The sequence below is a fragment of the Oncorhynchus kisutch genome, linkage group LG30 (assembly GCF_002021735.2).
Source record: "Oncorhynchus kisutch isolate 150728-3 linkage group LG30, Okis_V2, whole genome shotgun sequence".
NCBI lineage: Eukaryota > Metazoa > Chordata > Actinopteri > Salmoniformes > Salmonidae > Oncorhynchus > Oncorhynchus kisutch.
In genome coordinates this window covers 17731177-17748147 of record NC_034203.2, presented here as the reverse complement: position 1 = coordinate 17748147, position 16971 = coordinate 17731177, and the positions used below count along the sequence as shown (strand labels likewise).

General features: G+C 41.0%; 1 protein-coding gene across 11 annotated transcripts in view; it reads left to right on the top strand.

Moving 5' to 3' along the window:
- The first annotated feature begins 514 nt into the window (after positions 1-514).
- Positions 515-16971, top strand: part of LOC109874979 (zinc finger MYND domain-containing protein 11) — a 30211-nt gene continuing 13754 nt past the window's right edge. For 2 of the 11 annotated variants that reach the window (XM_031810011.1, XM_031810008.1), the window contains exons 1-6: positions 539-707; positions 5508-5643; positions 9877-10036; positions 11183-11206; positions 15607-15630; positions 15984-16145. In XM_031810011.1, coding sequence (XP_031665871.1) covers positions 5513-5643; positions 9877-10036; positions 11183-11206; positions 15607-15630; positions 15984-16145 — 501 coding nt within the window. In that variant the 5' untranslated portion in view covers positions 539-707; positions 5508-5512. Of the gene's footprint in view, positions 708-5507; positions 5644-9876; positions 10037-11182; positions 11207-15606; positions 15631-15983; positions 16146-16971 lie in introns of all 11 variants that reach the window. The other 9 variants (XM_031810009.1, XM_020467071.2, XM_031810016.1 and 6 more) reach the window with 9 other exon arrangements.

Here is a 16971-nt window from a genome sequence, read left to right as displayed (position 1 = left end):
TTCACAACCACATCAGATTTTTTGGTGGACTGATTCGGGAACGCGCACCTGTCACGCCCACATATACAGACACTGACAGCAGCTGCAAGCGCTCAGTAGCCTAATTTAGGATCTTCTATACTGAGGGGTGTTTGCCTAATATATATATATATATATATAAATTAAAATATATATATATATATATATAAAACATTTAACGAATATATATATATACACACGTTAAATAGTATGTATTATATCCGGATATGTAGAAACCATTGAGAAGTATTGATTGTAGTGAAATAATGTTAATCGCTTAAATCCCTGTTCAGATGCATTTTAGATTATTCAAGTGTAATGGGCAGCTTTTACAGATGTTGATCTTTTTTTACAACATTTGGCCAAAAGCTTTCTCAATATATATGTTTTATTGTTACATACATGCACTCTCAAAAGTTGCCTCACAAAAATAACAAAGACAGAAGTGTGTCAAGCATAGACTGTAAAAGTCGTGTCAAATCACAATTCCGCCACTAGAGTTCTCCTGTGTAAAAACCTGTCCTGTTATGTTGGCGCTGTTTACCTCCCCAATCCTGTGCTGTGGCCAGCTGGACATAAACCATAATTCAGACAGTCTAAACTATCCCGGAAATACAAATGTAAGGTATTTTACATTGAATCCTTCACGGAGTTATACAGACACATATATTAGTAATACTGTAGTAAAGGTAAGTTTGACATTTATTTCATGAAACATGTATTACTTCAATGAAAACATTACGGCTAGTTAGCTATTTTATGAACATGGCGCCTTCGAAAAAAAAAAAAGCTCTTCCATGCACGTTTTGGTAGCTACTGTAGTTTCTTTACTACTGTCAAAAAACGATATTGTATTTGATTTGCCCAGCTACGCGGCTATTAATCATGTTTGACAGCTAACGTTTGCTAGTACAGAACTGCTTTGCCGATTCGGCTAGCTAATGCGTTGGCTAGCTCGCTGGCTAGTTACCTTAGCTTAATTTACTATGTTTTGTCGAACCATGTTTAGGTTGATAGCTTTAGTAGTTTACATCTAGCCATGCATATTGAAGTATTTGATCTAGGTAGCTAACTAACGTTTTGACAAGCTGTATTTGGCCCACGCCATGGCGATTATCCTATCCAAAAGTTAGCTAGCTTCCTGTTAGTACCAACTAGCTACCTAATATTAAGCTGACAGGAGCCAGCTAACTGACTGGGAGCTCCCAGTTTGCTCTTGTGGCCTTGGCTGCTTTTGTTGAAATATCCACGGACTGTGTTGAATACTTAATCCAGAAATCAGACAATTTGGATGGTCTAGGGAAGAAGGTACAATTACCTGCTCTCCCACTAACCATGTGTCAATAGTTGGCCAGACAAAATTAAAACAGTGACGACAAGGCGTATTAATGTGTCCAATTAGCTTGTTAGCTGGCCAATCTAGCTAGCTAACGCTTTAGCTAGGTAACAACATTTTTGCTTGCTCTTCAACATTATGCAATTTAAATGTAAAAATTATTAGTTTTTTCCCCATTTAGTTAAATGGTTAGCTGTAATAATAGTCGATGTGATAAGTGATTGCAATGAATTTAGCCAACTAATTAGCTAGGTACTACACATAGCAGGCCTATCTTACACCCAACAACTGTTTTATGCACATGTGCCGTTCATCATGATGATGGTGTGAAAAGTTGCCTGGTATGGTTACCCGAACCCATATTCCGGTCCAGCGAATGAGATGAGAGCGGTCCAAGTAGCTATCTTGTTTTTATATTTTCAAAATAGTATTTCTTGACTTCGTTTTAACTATTCATTCAGCTTTAGCACAGCCGCAGGACTTCTTCAGGATTTTTGTCTCCCATAGCTACTATTATTCATGGTGATTTTGACCGGCTGTTTGACCGGTTGCCCGTACCAAGAATATAGATAGTCTATATACAACAGTGGTTCATTTCAGATGGTATATTTTATGTCGTCCTCCTCTGTTGTGCACTGGTTGTGTTGGAAGAGTGAAAACAGAGGAGCAGCTGGACCTTGAGGAAGACAACAAATGTTGCATACATTTGATCAACTTTATTCATCCAGATGCCAATAACTAGACTTATCTCATATATGATTAAAAGCTCTGTCTTTTTTGTGCTCCTGGACACCTTGTATAATAGAATGGGGGAGTGTAGTTCCTCCACCTCTGTTGTATTGGAGTCATGTAGTGTCAGTCAGAGACAGAGGTGTGTAGCAGCTGTGATCTGTATTTAACTAGGCAAGTCAGTTAAGAACTAATTCTTATTTACAATGACGGCCTAGGAACAGTGGGTTAACTGCCTTGTTCAGGGGCAGAAAGACAGATTTTTACCTTGTCCGCTTGGGGATTTGATCTTGCAACCTTTCGGTTACTGGCCCAACGCTCGGCTACCTGCTGTCCCCTGCTGTTACTTTCCTGTGTAAGGTGCCAGTGGATGTGGAGTTGAGCACAGAGCAGTGCTATGGCACAGTTGGCACTCATTAACGCCTACTCGGATTGGCATAGTATGGGATATTGCTCACTGTCACCTCTACTCCTCTCAGCAATTCTTCACGGTCTCTTACAGCTCAGCAGGCTGCATGTCAGGCAGTGGAAGATACATGATTTACAGTCTTTCAACCCTCAGGTTATTTTTACTGTCTTACTAAGGCCATACAAATGTAATGAAATGTTTAACAGATGGTCCTCATCACTCATCACATTAAAATTAAAATGTTGTCCTCAAGCTTCCTGTAAAGAGAGATACACAACTTCCTGTCAGATTATAGCTGAACTATGCCTCTTTTAGTCTCCCCAAGGTGCTAATATCTCTTGATTAGGTCGTTAGGTGTTGAATTAAGGTTGCTAACAAGAATCTCTACTCTTGAATTGTTTTATTTATATTTGCTCGCTTGCCTTACCTGTTAACATTTGATAAAATGTATATGGCCTAAGTGTTTGTTGCTCTATATATCAGAGTAAACTCAATAGGCTTCACATACAAGATACCATGGTATTGTAAGGACTGGATGTGAGCTGCCTAAATCTGTGAAATGTGGCTCACATTTCAGTATCACATGTTTTGTATTCTGACTATGACCAATTGAAGTACCTGATGTGTAGGCTATTTCCTCCTGTGTCTGACCCAATGAGTTGGTAAATTCCCAGGATGTTTGTAGGTAGGCTACTATAGGCTTATGTATTTAGTAAAGTGTTGTGAATGGTTAGTAAACCATGCTCATAATTTGGCCTTTGGTCTTTAAAGGTTAGAGTTGAACAAAAGTATTTATGGATTTGCATTCTGTGTGTGAAGTCTGGACCAAAAAGGTACATAATGGCGCAGCGAGTGGTGCAGCTGTCTAAGGCACTGCATCTCAGTGCAAGAGGTGTACCTGCAGTCCCTGGTTCGAATCCAGGCTGCATCACATCCTTGCTTGCCTAGTTAAATTAAGGTTACATATGGTGAGGTTGTAGTATCAGCTTTATGGTTACCACAGCCACAAATCTATATTGGATGGCCTATATCTTTTTGGTCTTAATATATGGTTAGGCATACAGTTAGCAGTGTGGTTAGGGTTAAGATGAGGGTTAGGTTTAAAATGAGATTTCAAGAAGAGACATTTTTGAAATAGGTGTGGTTTAGCCATAATTATGACTTTGTGGCTGTGGTAACTAGTGACGACCCCCATTTTCTAAAGTGACATTTTACGTTTCATGGAGGCTTATTAAGAAGAGAAATGCGTGAAATTGGATTTGAAACTCTGTTTCATAGAAATTCTCTGAAAGCTATAGTAAGCTGTGTCATGAGAGGAGGCGATGCTCATCACATAGATACAACTGAGTCCTTTGTGACATGGTGGGAAGCCAATTACCTGGACCTGAATGTACTGAAGACCAATGAGCTAGTGGTAGATTTTAGGAAAAATAAAGATGTTTTTAATCCCGTTTTTATTAACGGTGAAGAGATTGGTACTGGGGACTCTTACAAGTACTTGGGTGTAATAGTACATGTACTTGGGTGTAAAACAAACTGAACTGGAAGGAGGACTCCCACACTGTCTACAAAAAATACCAATTCAGACAATACTTTTTAAGGAAGCTTAGCGAGATCTTTTAATGTCTGTGACAAAATGCTTTGCATGTTCTACAGCAGTGGCATGGTGAGTGTAGTGAGCTATGCCATTGTGTGCTTGAAAGGAGGACTTAAAAAAAGCTTGACAAAATTACCAAGAAAGCAAGTACTACGTATGGCTGCAGCCGGGAATCGATGCAGGACCTCTAAATAAAAATGCTGCATGCAAAAACACACATGATCTTTGGCAATGACACACACCTACTCCACAGCACTTTAATGCAACACAAGAGCAGCTTTAGTAGCAGGTCCATCCTGCCTAGAAGTTCCACAGAGAGGTTTAGACAGTCATTTTCACCCACATCCATTAAGCTTTTTAACAAATGTAATTGATTAACTGTTTTGGGATGTCTTCCTGTTGTTTTTTCTTGTTTCTCCCTATAAAGTACGATAGGAAAACAGCACTTGAATCAGACTATTTTATGGATTCTAAATTGCAGGCCCCTTCATGTGTCTTAATCTTAAATTATTGATGAAGCATGCTGTGATAAAACAATTTCTCAAATTGGGATTAATAATACTCTGCTCTTTAGTTGAAAGAAGGCAAACTGCTACTGTTCCTTTTATTTTCTCTGGAGTGATATTGTATTTCCTCGGATTTGATTTGTTCTATGGCAGTGTCGGGAAGTTGCACAACTTTCATTGTGTCTTTGTAATAACAGTTTTTCTTTCAGGATGATGCTTTTCTTCTCCCACAGAATAGCCTATATGTAGGCCATTTCTACTACAGGTCCCTAAATGCTGATTCCTGTTACATTGCAGTTTAAGGAAATGTATTTATATATATATTTCAATAATCATGCAAGTGTCACAGGTGGCTTCCTATATGCTTCCTATGGCCTAGCCTAATTCTATTGGCCTTTTTTTATTTTTATAAAAAAGGCCAATAGAATTAGGCTAGGCCATAGGAAGCATATAGGAAGCCACCGTGACACTTGCATGATCATTGGAGCTGTGTTGTGTCATCATGGACAATGGACATCTATTAGGCCAGTCAAAGCACATGTCTGAAGTCAGGACCTTCTGAAATGAGAATATGCAGTTTTTGTTGTCTTGATTGGGTTGACCAATCCTTGTCCTGAAGGGCTTTGGAACCTGCAAATTCTTGTTGTTTCTTATCCTGGATGAATCCTTTATCCTGGCGGTTTTAGCTAGGAAGATGGCTGGAGGTAGCCTGATGGAATCATCCTGATCACTGCGTTCACCATTCTGTTGATGTGAAATAGAATGGTGAACGTAGCAATCAGGATTGTTCCACCAGGCTAGGCTGAATGTGTAGTCTGCCCCTGCTCTCTATTGATGGTGCTCCTTGATGAGATTCCGCAGTGTTTAAAGATGTAGCCTAATGTTTTGAAACCTTTCTCCCATCCCTTGCAGGTGTCATGAATAAAGAGATCATGTCGCGTGTGGTGAAGAAGAGGCAGGCGGACCCTAAAGTGGTTCAGTACGTGTGGGCCGCCATTGAGGTCATACGCAACCAGAAACAAATTGCCAACATGGACAGGATCTCAAAGTAAGTGCTGCAGTCATACTAGTTCTGTTCCAATACGTATGGAAAATGGAGACATCACAAACGCCAAAAGAGTAGGCCTAAGCATTTGTGGAGACACCTTGCCTCTTTGGAGCCAGAACGACAAGGTGTCTCTAGTTGTTTACAATTGTGATACACCTTCCATGCATAGCCTATTCACTTTGAATACGTATTGAGTTTGGTGGATGATGGATGGTCTTACCCACCCCGCTCTCAGGGTCATACTTGATCAATAGCTGAAATTATGATGGTTTCATGGTTCAATACTTGACATGGAATTTATTTAGCTTATTGACATTTAGACTACAGGGCTTGACATTCAGATACATTTGCCAGTGGCACACCGATCACAGGAACGCAAGCTATGCATGCAGAATTTTAATCATGGGTGATTTCATGTTTCATTTGCAGTCTGGGCAAACACCTTATAGCCTATAGCCAACCATACAATCTGATATTTAAACCGATTATTTGGAAAACAAAATTAAAACCATCCCCTCAATGATGACATAGCCTTAACATATGAAACCGTTTAAAATGTAATATTCCCCACCAGAAATCAGCCCATTAACATATTGGTGAAAAGTAATATATTTAGGGCCAGTACATGGTCCATATTGCAGGCAGGTGTGGTATTTTAGCAATTAGCATTATCACCTGTAGCCTGATGCAGTATCATGGCTACACTGCTGAAGCATGGGGTTGCTAATCTGCATTGTTTACCCCAATGGGCTAATCATTAGCTACAGTGCATTCGGAAAGTATTCAGACCCCTTCCCTTTTTGTTACGTTACAGCCTTATTTTAAAATGGTTTAATAAAACATTTTCCTCATCAATCAACACACAATACCCCATAAAGACAAAGCAAAACAGGTTTTAGAAATGTTTGGAAATGTATAATAAAAAACAGATACTTAATTTACATAAGTATTCAGACCCTTTGCTATGAGACTTGAAATTGAGCTCGGGTGCATTCTGTTTTCATTTATCATCCTTGAGATGTTTCTACAGTCCAGCTATGGTAGATTCAATTGATGATTTGGAAAGGCACACACCTGTCTATTTAAGGTCCCACAGTTGACAGTGCATGTCTGAGCAAAAACCAAGCAAGGAGGTGAAAGAATTGTCCGTAGAGTTCAGAGAAAGGATTGTGTCGAGGCACAGATCTAGGGAAGGGTACCAAACAAATTCTGCAGCATTGAGGGTTCCCAAGAACACGTGGTCTCCATCATTCTTAAATGGAATAAGTTTGGAACCACCAAGGCTCTTCCTAGAGCTGGCCGCCTGGCCAAACTGAGCAATCGGGGAAGAAGGGCCTTCGTCAGGGAAATGACCAAGAACCCGATGGTCACTCTGAAAGAGCTGTAGAGTTCCTCTGTGGAGATGGGAGAACCTTTCCAGAAGGACAACCATCTCCGCAGCACTCCCCCAATCAGGCTTTTATGGTAGAGTGGCCAGACGGAAGTCACACCTCAGTAAAAGGCACATGACAGCTCACTTGGAGTTTGCCAAAAGTTACCTAAAGGACTCTCAGACCTTGATAAACAAGCTTCTCTGGTCTGATGAAACCAAGATTGAACTTTTTGTCTTGAATGCCAAGGAAACCTGGCACCATCCCTACGGTGAAGCATGGTTGTGGCAGCATCATGCTGTGGGAATGTTTTTCAGCGGCAGGGACTGGGACACTAGTCAGGATCGAGGCAAAGATGAACGGATCAAAGTACAGAGAGATCCTTGATGAGAACTCATGACCTCAGACTGGGGTGAAGATTCACCTTCCAACGAGACAACAACCCTAAGCACACAGCCAAGGCAACGCAGCTGTGGCTTCGGGACACGTCTCTGAATGTCCTTGAGCGGCCCAGCCACAGCCCGGACTGGAACCTGATCGAACATCTGAAGAGACCTGAAAATAGCTGTGCAGTAACGCTCCCCATCCAACCTGACAGAGCTTGAGAGGATCTGCAGAGAAGAATGGGAGAATCTCCCCAAATATATAGATGTGCCAAGCTTGTAGCGACATAGCCAAGAAGACTTTGTAAATTCTTATGTAAATGTGATATTTCAGTAAAAAAAAATATTTACATTTGCAAACATTTCTAAAAAAACATGTTTTTGCTTTATCATAAAGTATTGTGTGTAAATTGATGAGGAAAATGAACAATTGAATCCATTTTAGAACAAGGCTCTAATGTAACAAAGTGGAAAAAGTCTGAATACTTTCTGAATGCACTGTGGATCAGACTCTAAATATGATCTTGTTGCTAGTTTAATGTCCTAAAAAAAGTCCCACTGCCACTAGCCTAATAAAATCATGAGATTTTTACAGTGTTTATAAATACAGTGCAATTGTGTGAATTTGACAGTGAATATAAGCCTATCGTTTATGCACTCAAATGGCCGTGACACGTGACATGGCCGAAGTTCAACTCTGTGGGTCTGACTCGAGTATCCAGGCCGTACTGAGGTGGGAGTCACATGAGACGGAGGGGGAAGGCTTTGGCATTCTTGCCACCGCTTGGGAACCGAATGCTGGTTGATAACAAGTGTGAAGTGTCAGACGTTGGGAAGATTGTGATTAATTACAAATAGACATGTTCTGTTTTGGAATTTGAAAATGTAATGGCCTTAGCGGGCCATATGAAAGCTAGATATACTGGCCCGGTGAGCATGGCAGATGTTGCCAGGCCATCGGGCAGCTCTGAATTTTGAACCCTGAGACCATAAATTAATTCAACCAACCTATATTGTAGAATCAGATGAATATATAATTAGATTTAGACCCTAACACGGAACCCAAACCGTCTGTGCGCGTGCACCATTGTGCATAAATGTATTTTGTCCCCCCACACTAAAAGCGATCACAACACGCAGGTTAAAATATCAAAACAAACTCTGAACCAATTATATTAATTTGGGGACAGGTCGAAAAACATTAAACATTTATGGCAATTTAGCTAGTTAGCTTGCACTTGCTAGCTAATTTGTCCTATTTAGCTAGCTTGCTGTTGCTAGCTAATTTGACCTGGGATATAAACATTGAGTTATTTTACCTGAAATGCACAAGGTCCTCTACTCCGCCAATAAATCCACACATAAAATGGTCAACCGACTCGTTTCTAGTCATCTCTCCTCTTTCCAGGCTTTTTCTTCTTTTGACTTTATATTGCGACTGGCAACTTTCATAAATTAGGTACATTACCGCCACCGACCTATTTTGTCTTTCAGTCACCCACGTGGGTATAACCAATGAGGAGATGGGAGAGGCAGGACTTGCAGTGTGATCTGCGTCAGAAATAGAACTGACTTCTATTTTAGCCCTTGGCAACGCAGACGCTCGTTGGCGCGTGCAAGCAGTGTGGGTAATTGAATAACATAACATGTATGTCTAAATTTATTTTGCGACGCGAGCCGGTGTAGTCAGCCTGTAAGAGTTAGGCGCTATCAAAGTCTATTAGACATGATCGTTATGTGATATTCTTACAGTCTAGTCTAAATTCATTCACGGCGAAATCCATGGCTGATCAGTCATTTTTTTTCATGTTAATGGGAATAGGAATATGGCTAAATGAAATCCTCAGGCAGAGAGCCCTGGGAGTTGGCCACTCTCATAATGAATGCCAGAGTGGCTGTTGTCATGGAGATAAAGCGATGAAATTCAATGGCATGCACTGTTGAACTGTCTTAATGTCTTTAAAACTAGACATTTTGTATTTGAATGAATGAGGTGGTGACAGTCCATGAAAATACAGTTTAATATGAGAACAAAGGCATAAGGGAATGAGAGTGAGGAAATTGTGTTATTATCTCTTTACATTAGGAACTAGATGTGAAAAGGTTCCATCTCTGTGCAGAACACGAATGATTGTCTGACCAAAATGCACAGTCATTGGTGGTAGTATATGTCCAACTATTCTATGTGATTTGAGCATGTACTGGGATTCACTGTGATGATGAGTTTCTAATGCAGGTAGCGATATTTTTCTGGGGGATAGGCCAGGCCCTACTTCAAGATTTTAAATTGGCAATGCAATGCCTTCCTTGGCAATGCAGTGGGCACTCTTGTCTAGAGCTGCTTCTGTTCTGTTCTCGCTCTTTTCCCTTGTGAATTGCATATTTGGCTGGAGGTGTATGCATTTCCCCTTGGTTGAGTTGAGTTGTTAGAGAACACAGGCAGGCCGAGACAGTGATGTTGGTGTGCTGTGTCTGTGCAGGTACCTGAGCCGTGTGTTTGGCATGCACCCAAAGGAGACAGCCAGGCAGCTGAGTCTGGCAGTGAAGGATGGCCTGGTTGTAGAGACTCTCACTGTGGGCTGTAAGGGCTCCAAGGCTGGCATCGAACAGGAGGGCTACTGGCTGCCTGGAGACGAGCAGGTAAGAGAGGGATTTTACCCTGTAGTGATAATACAAACCCCGTATGACAGGGGTGTATTTCCTGATCAACACCTCTATGGTTCAGAGGAAACCTTCATTAAATGTTTATATATTTTTTATTTGTATGGAGTGTCTTGTGTGTGTATATCTGCTATGCTAGACAACTAACATGCAAACCTCACCGGCCACGTTGCAAATTAAATGTACACATACATGTTATTCAATCATTTCACCCCCACCGCTCATGTGAACGAGTGTCTGCATAGCTAAGCGCTAAAATAGAACTTGGTTATATTTTAGACACTCCACAAGTCCTATTCTTATTGGATATCAGAAAGATACAAGCCCACGTGGATGCATGAAAGACAAATGAGGAGAGATGAATTAAAGATAATTAACTAAAAACAAACTCGTTTTCCCTTTTTATCTGTGGATTAATCGTCTGAGTAGAGAAACATACGAATTTGTATTCTACAAAAATCCAGCAAAATTGAATACATACATTTCAGGTAAAACCCCATGCTCATCTCCCAGGACAAATTAGCTAGCAATAGCAAGCTATCTTAATGTCCATGAATGTTTTATGTGTTTCGACATGCCCCCAAATTGATATCGTTGGTTCACAGTTGGCTTTGATATTTTAACCTGCGTGTCTTGATCGCGTCTTGTGTGGATGGCGCGTGGCCAGTGTAGTCAGCATGTTAGTTATATATCAGTCATTCAGAGGTTCTATGAACTATAGCACTGAATTCAGCATTGACTATAATGACCTGGTGATTCAAGTCATGCTGATCTTTTTCAAATGTTTACTGTATGTGATGCTGACTTGTTAGTCATAGGTATGCACACATTCCTTTTGTACTGTAGCTCTGCTATACACCAAACAAACTGAACCCACACAGTTCAGTCAACACTAGCACTGCTCTTAGGCTGTGTTTATACAGGCTGCCCAATTCTTGTATTTCTTTCCCTGCCAATTGATCTTTTCACCATTCACGTCAGATCTTTTCACATTAGGTCAAAATACCAATTAGTGAAAGAAATATCAGAGTTGGGCTGCTTGTGTTAACGCAGCCAAAGAGAGCTCAATTGACCATAGCAGCAGGACTTTAAACATTGCTTTCTGGGTCACTTGCAATCACACAGGAGCCCAATGCCGACGGAAGCAAGGTAAGGGTGCATCGTTGTTTTTTTTTATTTTGGTTTGATTTGTTCTGCTTTTATCTCTATAATTTATTTTACTAACATCATCTCGCGAACAAATCACTTCGGCCACCTGCAGCGCAATCTTGGATTTTATGGAATCTTTTTACAGCACAGCATACTCTATAATAGAATCTGAAGATAATAGACTCATGGAATTATTTTAACTGTTTTAAAAATACGATTTCTCTTTTCATTTGTAATGGTTAGACCATTTTATGTCACACTCAGTAGTTTTAACACCAGAGAAGATGCTGATATTCCATGTGAAAATCTTCCAGAAAGCCCATTGTAGCGCTGTCTCTCGGTGGCCCAATTTCTTGTGGAATGGATCAAAGTGACTTCCTTTAAATATTTGCTCGCTACTTATCTACACATGTAACGTTGCTTTAAAAATAGCTACATGAAAAAATGGAATTGATTGCCAGGGTTAAATAAAGTGAAAGCTGTATATTCTCCATGGCTTTGTTTGACACATACAGTACTTCAAATAAATCTACAGATAAATACATCTCTGAAAAATAGTTTCGGACTTATACATTTCAAAGCAATGTCTTTTGAGTGACATAACAAGCAATGCCAACATAGTCGCAGGTTTGTAGCAAGCATATATGATGAGTACGTGAGTAGTAGATGTAGTTTTGCAGTAGTAGTAGTAGTAACTCCTCAGGGAGGGATGTGTAGCTACGTTCCTCTGTGTGTTACTGTTATGATCTCTGTGTTTCCGGCATGCGTTTGGTTTGATGAACAGGGGGGTGTGGTGGTGTGTGATGTCATCTAGTTGACTATACTATGCCTGCGTCCCAAATGGCACCCACATAACATGTATGGAATTATGTAGTAACCAAAAAAGTGTTAAACAAATCAAAATATATTTGACATACTTCAAAGTAGCCACCCTTTGCCTTGATGACAGCATTTCACACTCTTGGCATTCTCTCAACCAGCTTCACCTGGAATGTTTTTCCAACAGAGTTCCCACATATGCTGAGCACTTGTTGGCTGCTTTTCCTTCACTCTGTGGTCCAACTCATCCCAACCCATCTCAATTGGGTTGAGGTCGGGTGATTGTGGAGGCCAGGTCATCTGATGCAACACTCCATCACTCTCCTTCCAGGTCAAATAGCCCTTACACAGTCTGGAGGTATGTTGGGTCATTGTCCTGTTGAAAAACAAATGATAGTCCCACTAAGCGCAAACCAGATGGGATGGTGTGTCGCTGCAGAATGCTGTGGAAGCCATGCTGGTTAAGTGTGCCTTGAATTCTAAATAAATCAATGACAGTGACAAAGCACCATCACACCACCTCCTCCATGCTTCACGGTGGGAACCACACATGCAGAGATAATCCGTTCACCTACTCTGTGTCTCACAAAGACACGGCGGTTGGAACCAAAAATCTCAAATTTGGACTCATAAGACCAAAGGACAGATTTCCACCAGTCTAATGTCCATTGCTTGTGTTTCTTGGCACAAGCAAGTCTCTTCTTATTATTGGTGTCCTTTAGTAGGGGTTTCTTTGCAGCAATTCAACCATGAAGGCCTGATTCATGAAGTCTTCTCTGAACAGTTGATGTTGAGATGTGTCTGTTACTTGAACTCTGTAAAGCATTTATTTGGGCTGCAATTTCTGAGGCTGGTAACTCTAATGAACTTATCCTCTGCAGCAGAGGTAACTCTGGGTCTTCCTTTCCTGTGCCGGTCCTCATGAGAGCCAGTTTCATCATAGCGCCTGATGGTTTTTGTGACTGCACTTGAAGACTGCACTTGAAATTTTCCAGATTTATTGACCTTCATATCTTACAGTAATGATGTCATTTCTCTTTGCTTATTTGAGCTGTTCTTGCCATAATATGGACTTGGTCTTTTACCAAATAGGGCTATCTTCTGTATACCACCCCTACCGTGTCACAGCACAACTGATAGGCTCAAACGCGTTTAAGAAATAAATAAATTCCACAAATTAACTTCTAACAAGACACACCTGTTAATTGAAATGCATTCCAGGTGAGTACCTCATGAAGCTGGTTGAGAGAATGCCAAGAGTGGGCAAAGCTGTCATCAAGGCAAAGGGTGGCTACTTTGAAGAATATAAAATATATTTAGATTTGTTTAACACTTTTTTGGTTACTACAGGATTCCATATGTGTTATTTCATAGTTTTGATGTCTTCACTATTATTCTACAGTGTAGAAAATAGTAATAATGAAAAGTCCTTGAGTAGGTGTGTCCAAACTTTTGACTTGTACTGTATGTTACCTCTCCCTTATATTATAGTAGATGGTCAACAGCCTTTTTTTTTCTTACATGGGGATGTTGGATGTCCTTCACTTGATCTCTGAAATAACCATCACCACACTGGAAAATTATGCCATTGTGATGGTGATATTTAACACTCCAGGTGAGGTAGAAAGCTTCATCGGACACAGACAGTTCTTCCCCAGGGGCCTCACCCTTTTTTGAAGTCACAACGACCGTTTCATTCAGAATACAATAGGGCAGGGACACAGAGTGGACAGTGAAGTTCCTTTCTACACTTGACTGTACAGTATGACTGGGCCAGGCGCAGAGAGGGAGATCTGTTGAAACAGAGCTGAACACTACCAACAGACTAGGTCTTGCCTGGAAAGAAATGTCTAAAATAGCCCTGGGCCCAGTTTCCCGATAGCAATGTTACTTAGGCTTACGAGTATTTTAACGATGCATCTTTTCTACAATGGCCGAAGATGTAACATGCATTTCCCAAAACCACGCAGAGAGAATTGAGTGCGTCTTTGGAGAATGTGTCGATAGCAATAGGATCGAAAGAAAGCGAGCGCTGCTTTCGGATCAGCTTTCTCCATTAAAATCTTTGCTTTACATTATATTTTTTCACAATACTGATGACTGATCAGCTCCTAGAGAGCTGGGCTATTACCACCTACGGCTGCAAATATTGAGGCAGCTTATTCTAATGTTTACCAAATAAAAATGCACTAAATGACTCATTTTAGGCTAAACATCATGAAATATATATAGACAAATTAGACAGTAGCCTACAAGTAGCAAAATAGAACTCAAATGATTGAACATGAAATGTATTTCAATATGATTGAAATAGGCCTATTGCTTACTGTTTATATTTTAACGCAGTCATCTCGGTTTTCATTTGAAGCATCTTGTATGTATCAATTGCAAAGACATTGGCAACTTTGTTGTGAACTTTATTCTGAAGTTCACTGAGAGACGGAGAACCACGGAGATCTTCTTGGTATAAAGGGAGTGCAAAAAAAGCCAGGATTGGTCAGGTGTTAGATTACGAGCGTTTTGAAGTGCACTGGTAATAATAATGGTTTTGGGAAACAGATATGAGATTTAACGATGCTCCTACGATGGTTATAACAATGAACTTAGCCTTTGAAGATGCTTTTGGGAAACCAGGCCCAGGACAGGAAGAGATGGAGGAACTTGTGGAGGGTTCTCATAGCCCACTAGGCTGGGAGTGGCACTGTTTACCGACTGTCGGTCTGTCCTCTTTCCTTTATCCTTTTGACTTTTTATGGCTGTGTGTTAGTTCGTGCTCCTCCTCTCTGCTCACCTGTGATGGAGTGTTCTCCAGCTCACTAGGTTTAAACAGAGCATGTGCAACTGAGCAGAGCCTAGATGGCGTTGGATTCTGCACTGATGGGGTGTAGTAGGTTAGTTTGTCCTGTGGCTTCCTTAATCTGAAGGAAAGGGTTTTCTGGCTTCCTACATCTGAAAGAAAATAAATTTTGTGAGGAGGTGTAGACTAGTTTTTGACATGTTGCAATATAACACAGTCCTTGTTGACTTCCACTCCAGACTGTGTGGAGGAGGAGTGTGACTACCATGGTTGTTGGTTTGAATCCCAGGCAGGCAGGTAGTTTCTAGCTCTGTGCCCCTTAGTGAAACCTGAAATACTATAGAAGGTTAAATCATAAAGGTTTGAGCAGCAGGTTCAGGTTGGTAGGAATTTGCCCCACCCTTCCCTAGCTTCCATCAGCCTTTCATGCATGCACAACCACATCTGGATTTTATATGAACTTTGTCTGCATCCCAAATGGCAGCCTATGCCCTTCATAGTGCACTACTTTTGACCAGGGCATTATTTAGGGAATAGGGTGCCATTTGGGACATACACTTCCTCTAGCCTTCTAGTAAGCCAATGTTTCAGCGATGGTTACACATTAGTCTTAGGCCTTCCTTCCAATGAGGTTTATCCAAAGATTGTGCTTTGAATCATTGGCTTGCACAGGTGTTATGGTACACAATCCACTGTGCGCACACACACACACACACACACACACACACACACACACAGTTTATTTGTTAGTTAATTAATCAATGATGGGGGTGTTTAATTGCAGACGGAGAAGGAGCCGCCAGAGGAGGTCAGTCAGAATTCACTAACTAAATAAACATTCAATAACTGTTGTGATGTTTGTATAGGCTACCTGTAAAAACTTGTGATTTCATGTTTTATTTAACTTGTATTTATTCAGGAAGTCCCATTGAGGTCAGAAGACCACTTTTCAAAGGAGACATGGATATATAACATACATGTTTTGTAGATAATAGAACTGAAAAGTTCCAGTGATGTGCCTTTGTCAAGCCCCAGCATAGGTGTGTGTTGTTGAGCAGCTGGTGTGGTGGGGCCAAGAGTGGCCCCTTGGCTGGGGGTGTAGTCTAGCCGTCAGGTCGGTGCGGAGGGGGGGCACCGACCACTGTGCTCCGTCTGTTTCAGGAATGGGAGGCGGAGAGCCACGACTGGTACTGCTTCGAGTGCCACCTGCCCGGAGACGTGCTTGTGTGCGACAACTGCTTCCGTGTCTATCACCTAAAATGCCTGTCTGATGAGTACAAGCCCCGGGACAGTGGATCCCACTGGCAGTGTGTGGTGTGCAGGGTAGGTACTCCTATAGGCGGCAGGTAGCCTAGCGGTTAGAGCGTTGGGCCAGTAACCTAAAGGCTGCTGGTTCGAATGATGGTTGCAAAGGGTCGGAAACTTAACGGTACATTTTCTGAATTTTCCTGGAAATTCATCCAAAAAGTTAGCTTATAACAGTGAACCTTTTTTTGTGGGATACAAGTAAGGCAATTCTAGGTCTTGTGGCATATTTTGGTTAAACTATCCCCAATTCAATGGAATTGCAACCGTCTGCATGCACCACTCTTCCGTCACATGTGCAGCTGATTCTCAAGATCTTGCACACTGATGAGATGCTATTGAGCCCACACTACCTCACTGTCTGAGCCAAGGACTACATGCTTTCTGGTAAGTTTGATTAAAATACTGGGTGGGGTGAATGCATTTTATATGACATGCATGCCTTTTTGTTAACTAGTAAATAGTAGCCTACAGCAAAGTGTGTTTAAATCATCTATAACGTTCTGCAAGTTAGTGTTTGCTACCATGTGTGTTTTAGCTTGCTTGAGCCTGCTAACTGAGGAGTGTTAATTCACCTGTTTCCATACATGTTTCATTTTAAAACATTTATCTTACAAAAGAAGTTGTTTAATCCAACTGCTTAACTATTTATCTGTACATGGAATTGTATTGTTTTTTTTTACTCATTTATTTCTAATCGTTACAGGAAAATGCCACAGGCACTATCTGATGTGTGGAGACATTTCACTGCAGCTAATGTAGAAGGAAAAGCTGTGTACATTTGCAAATACTGTGCCAAATCATATGTGAAGAATGCAACAAAGATGCAGAATCATCTGGGCAA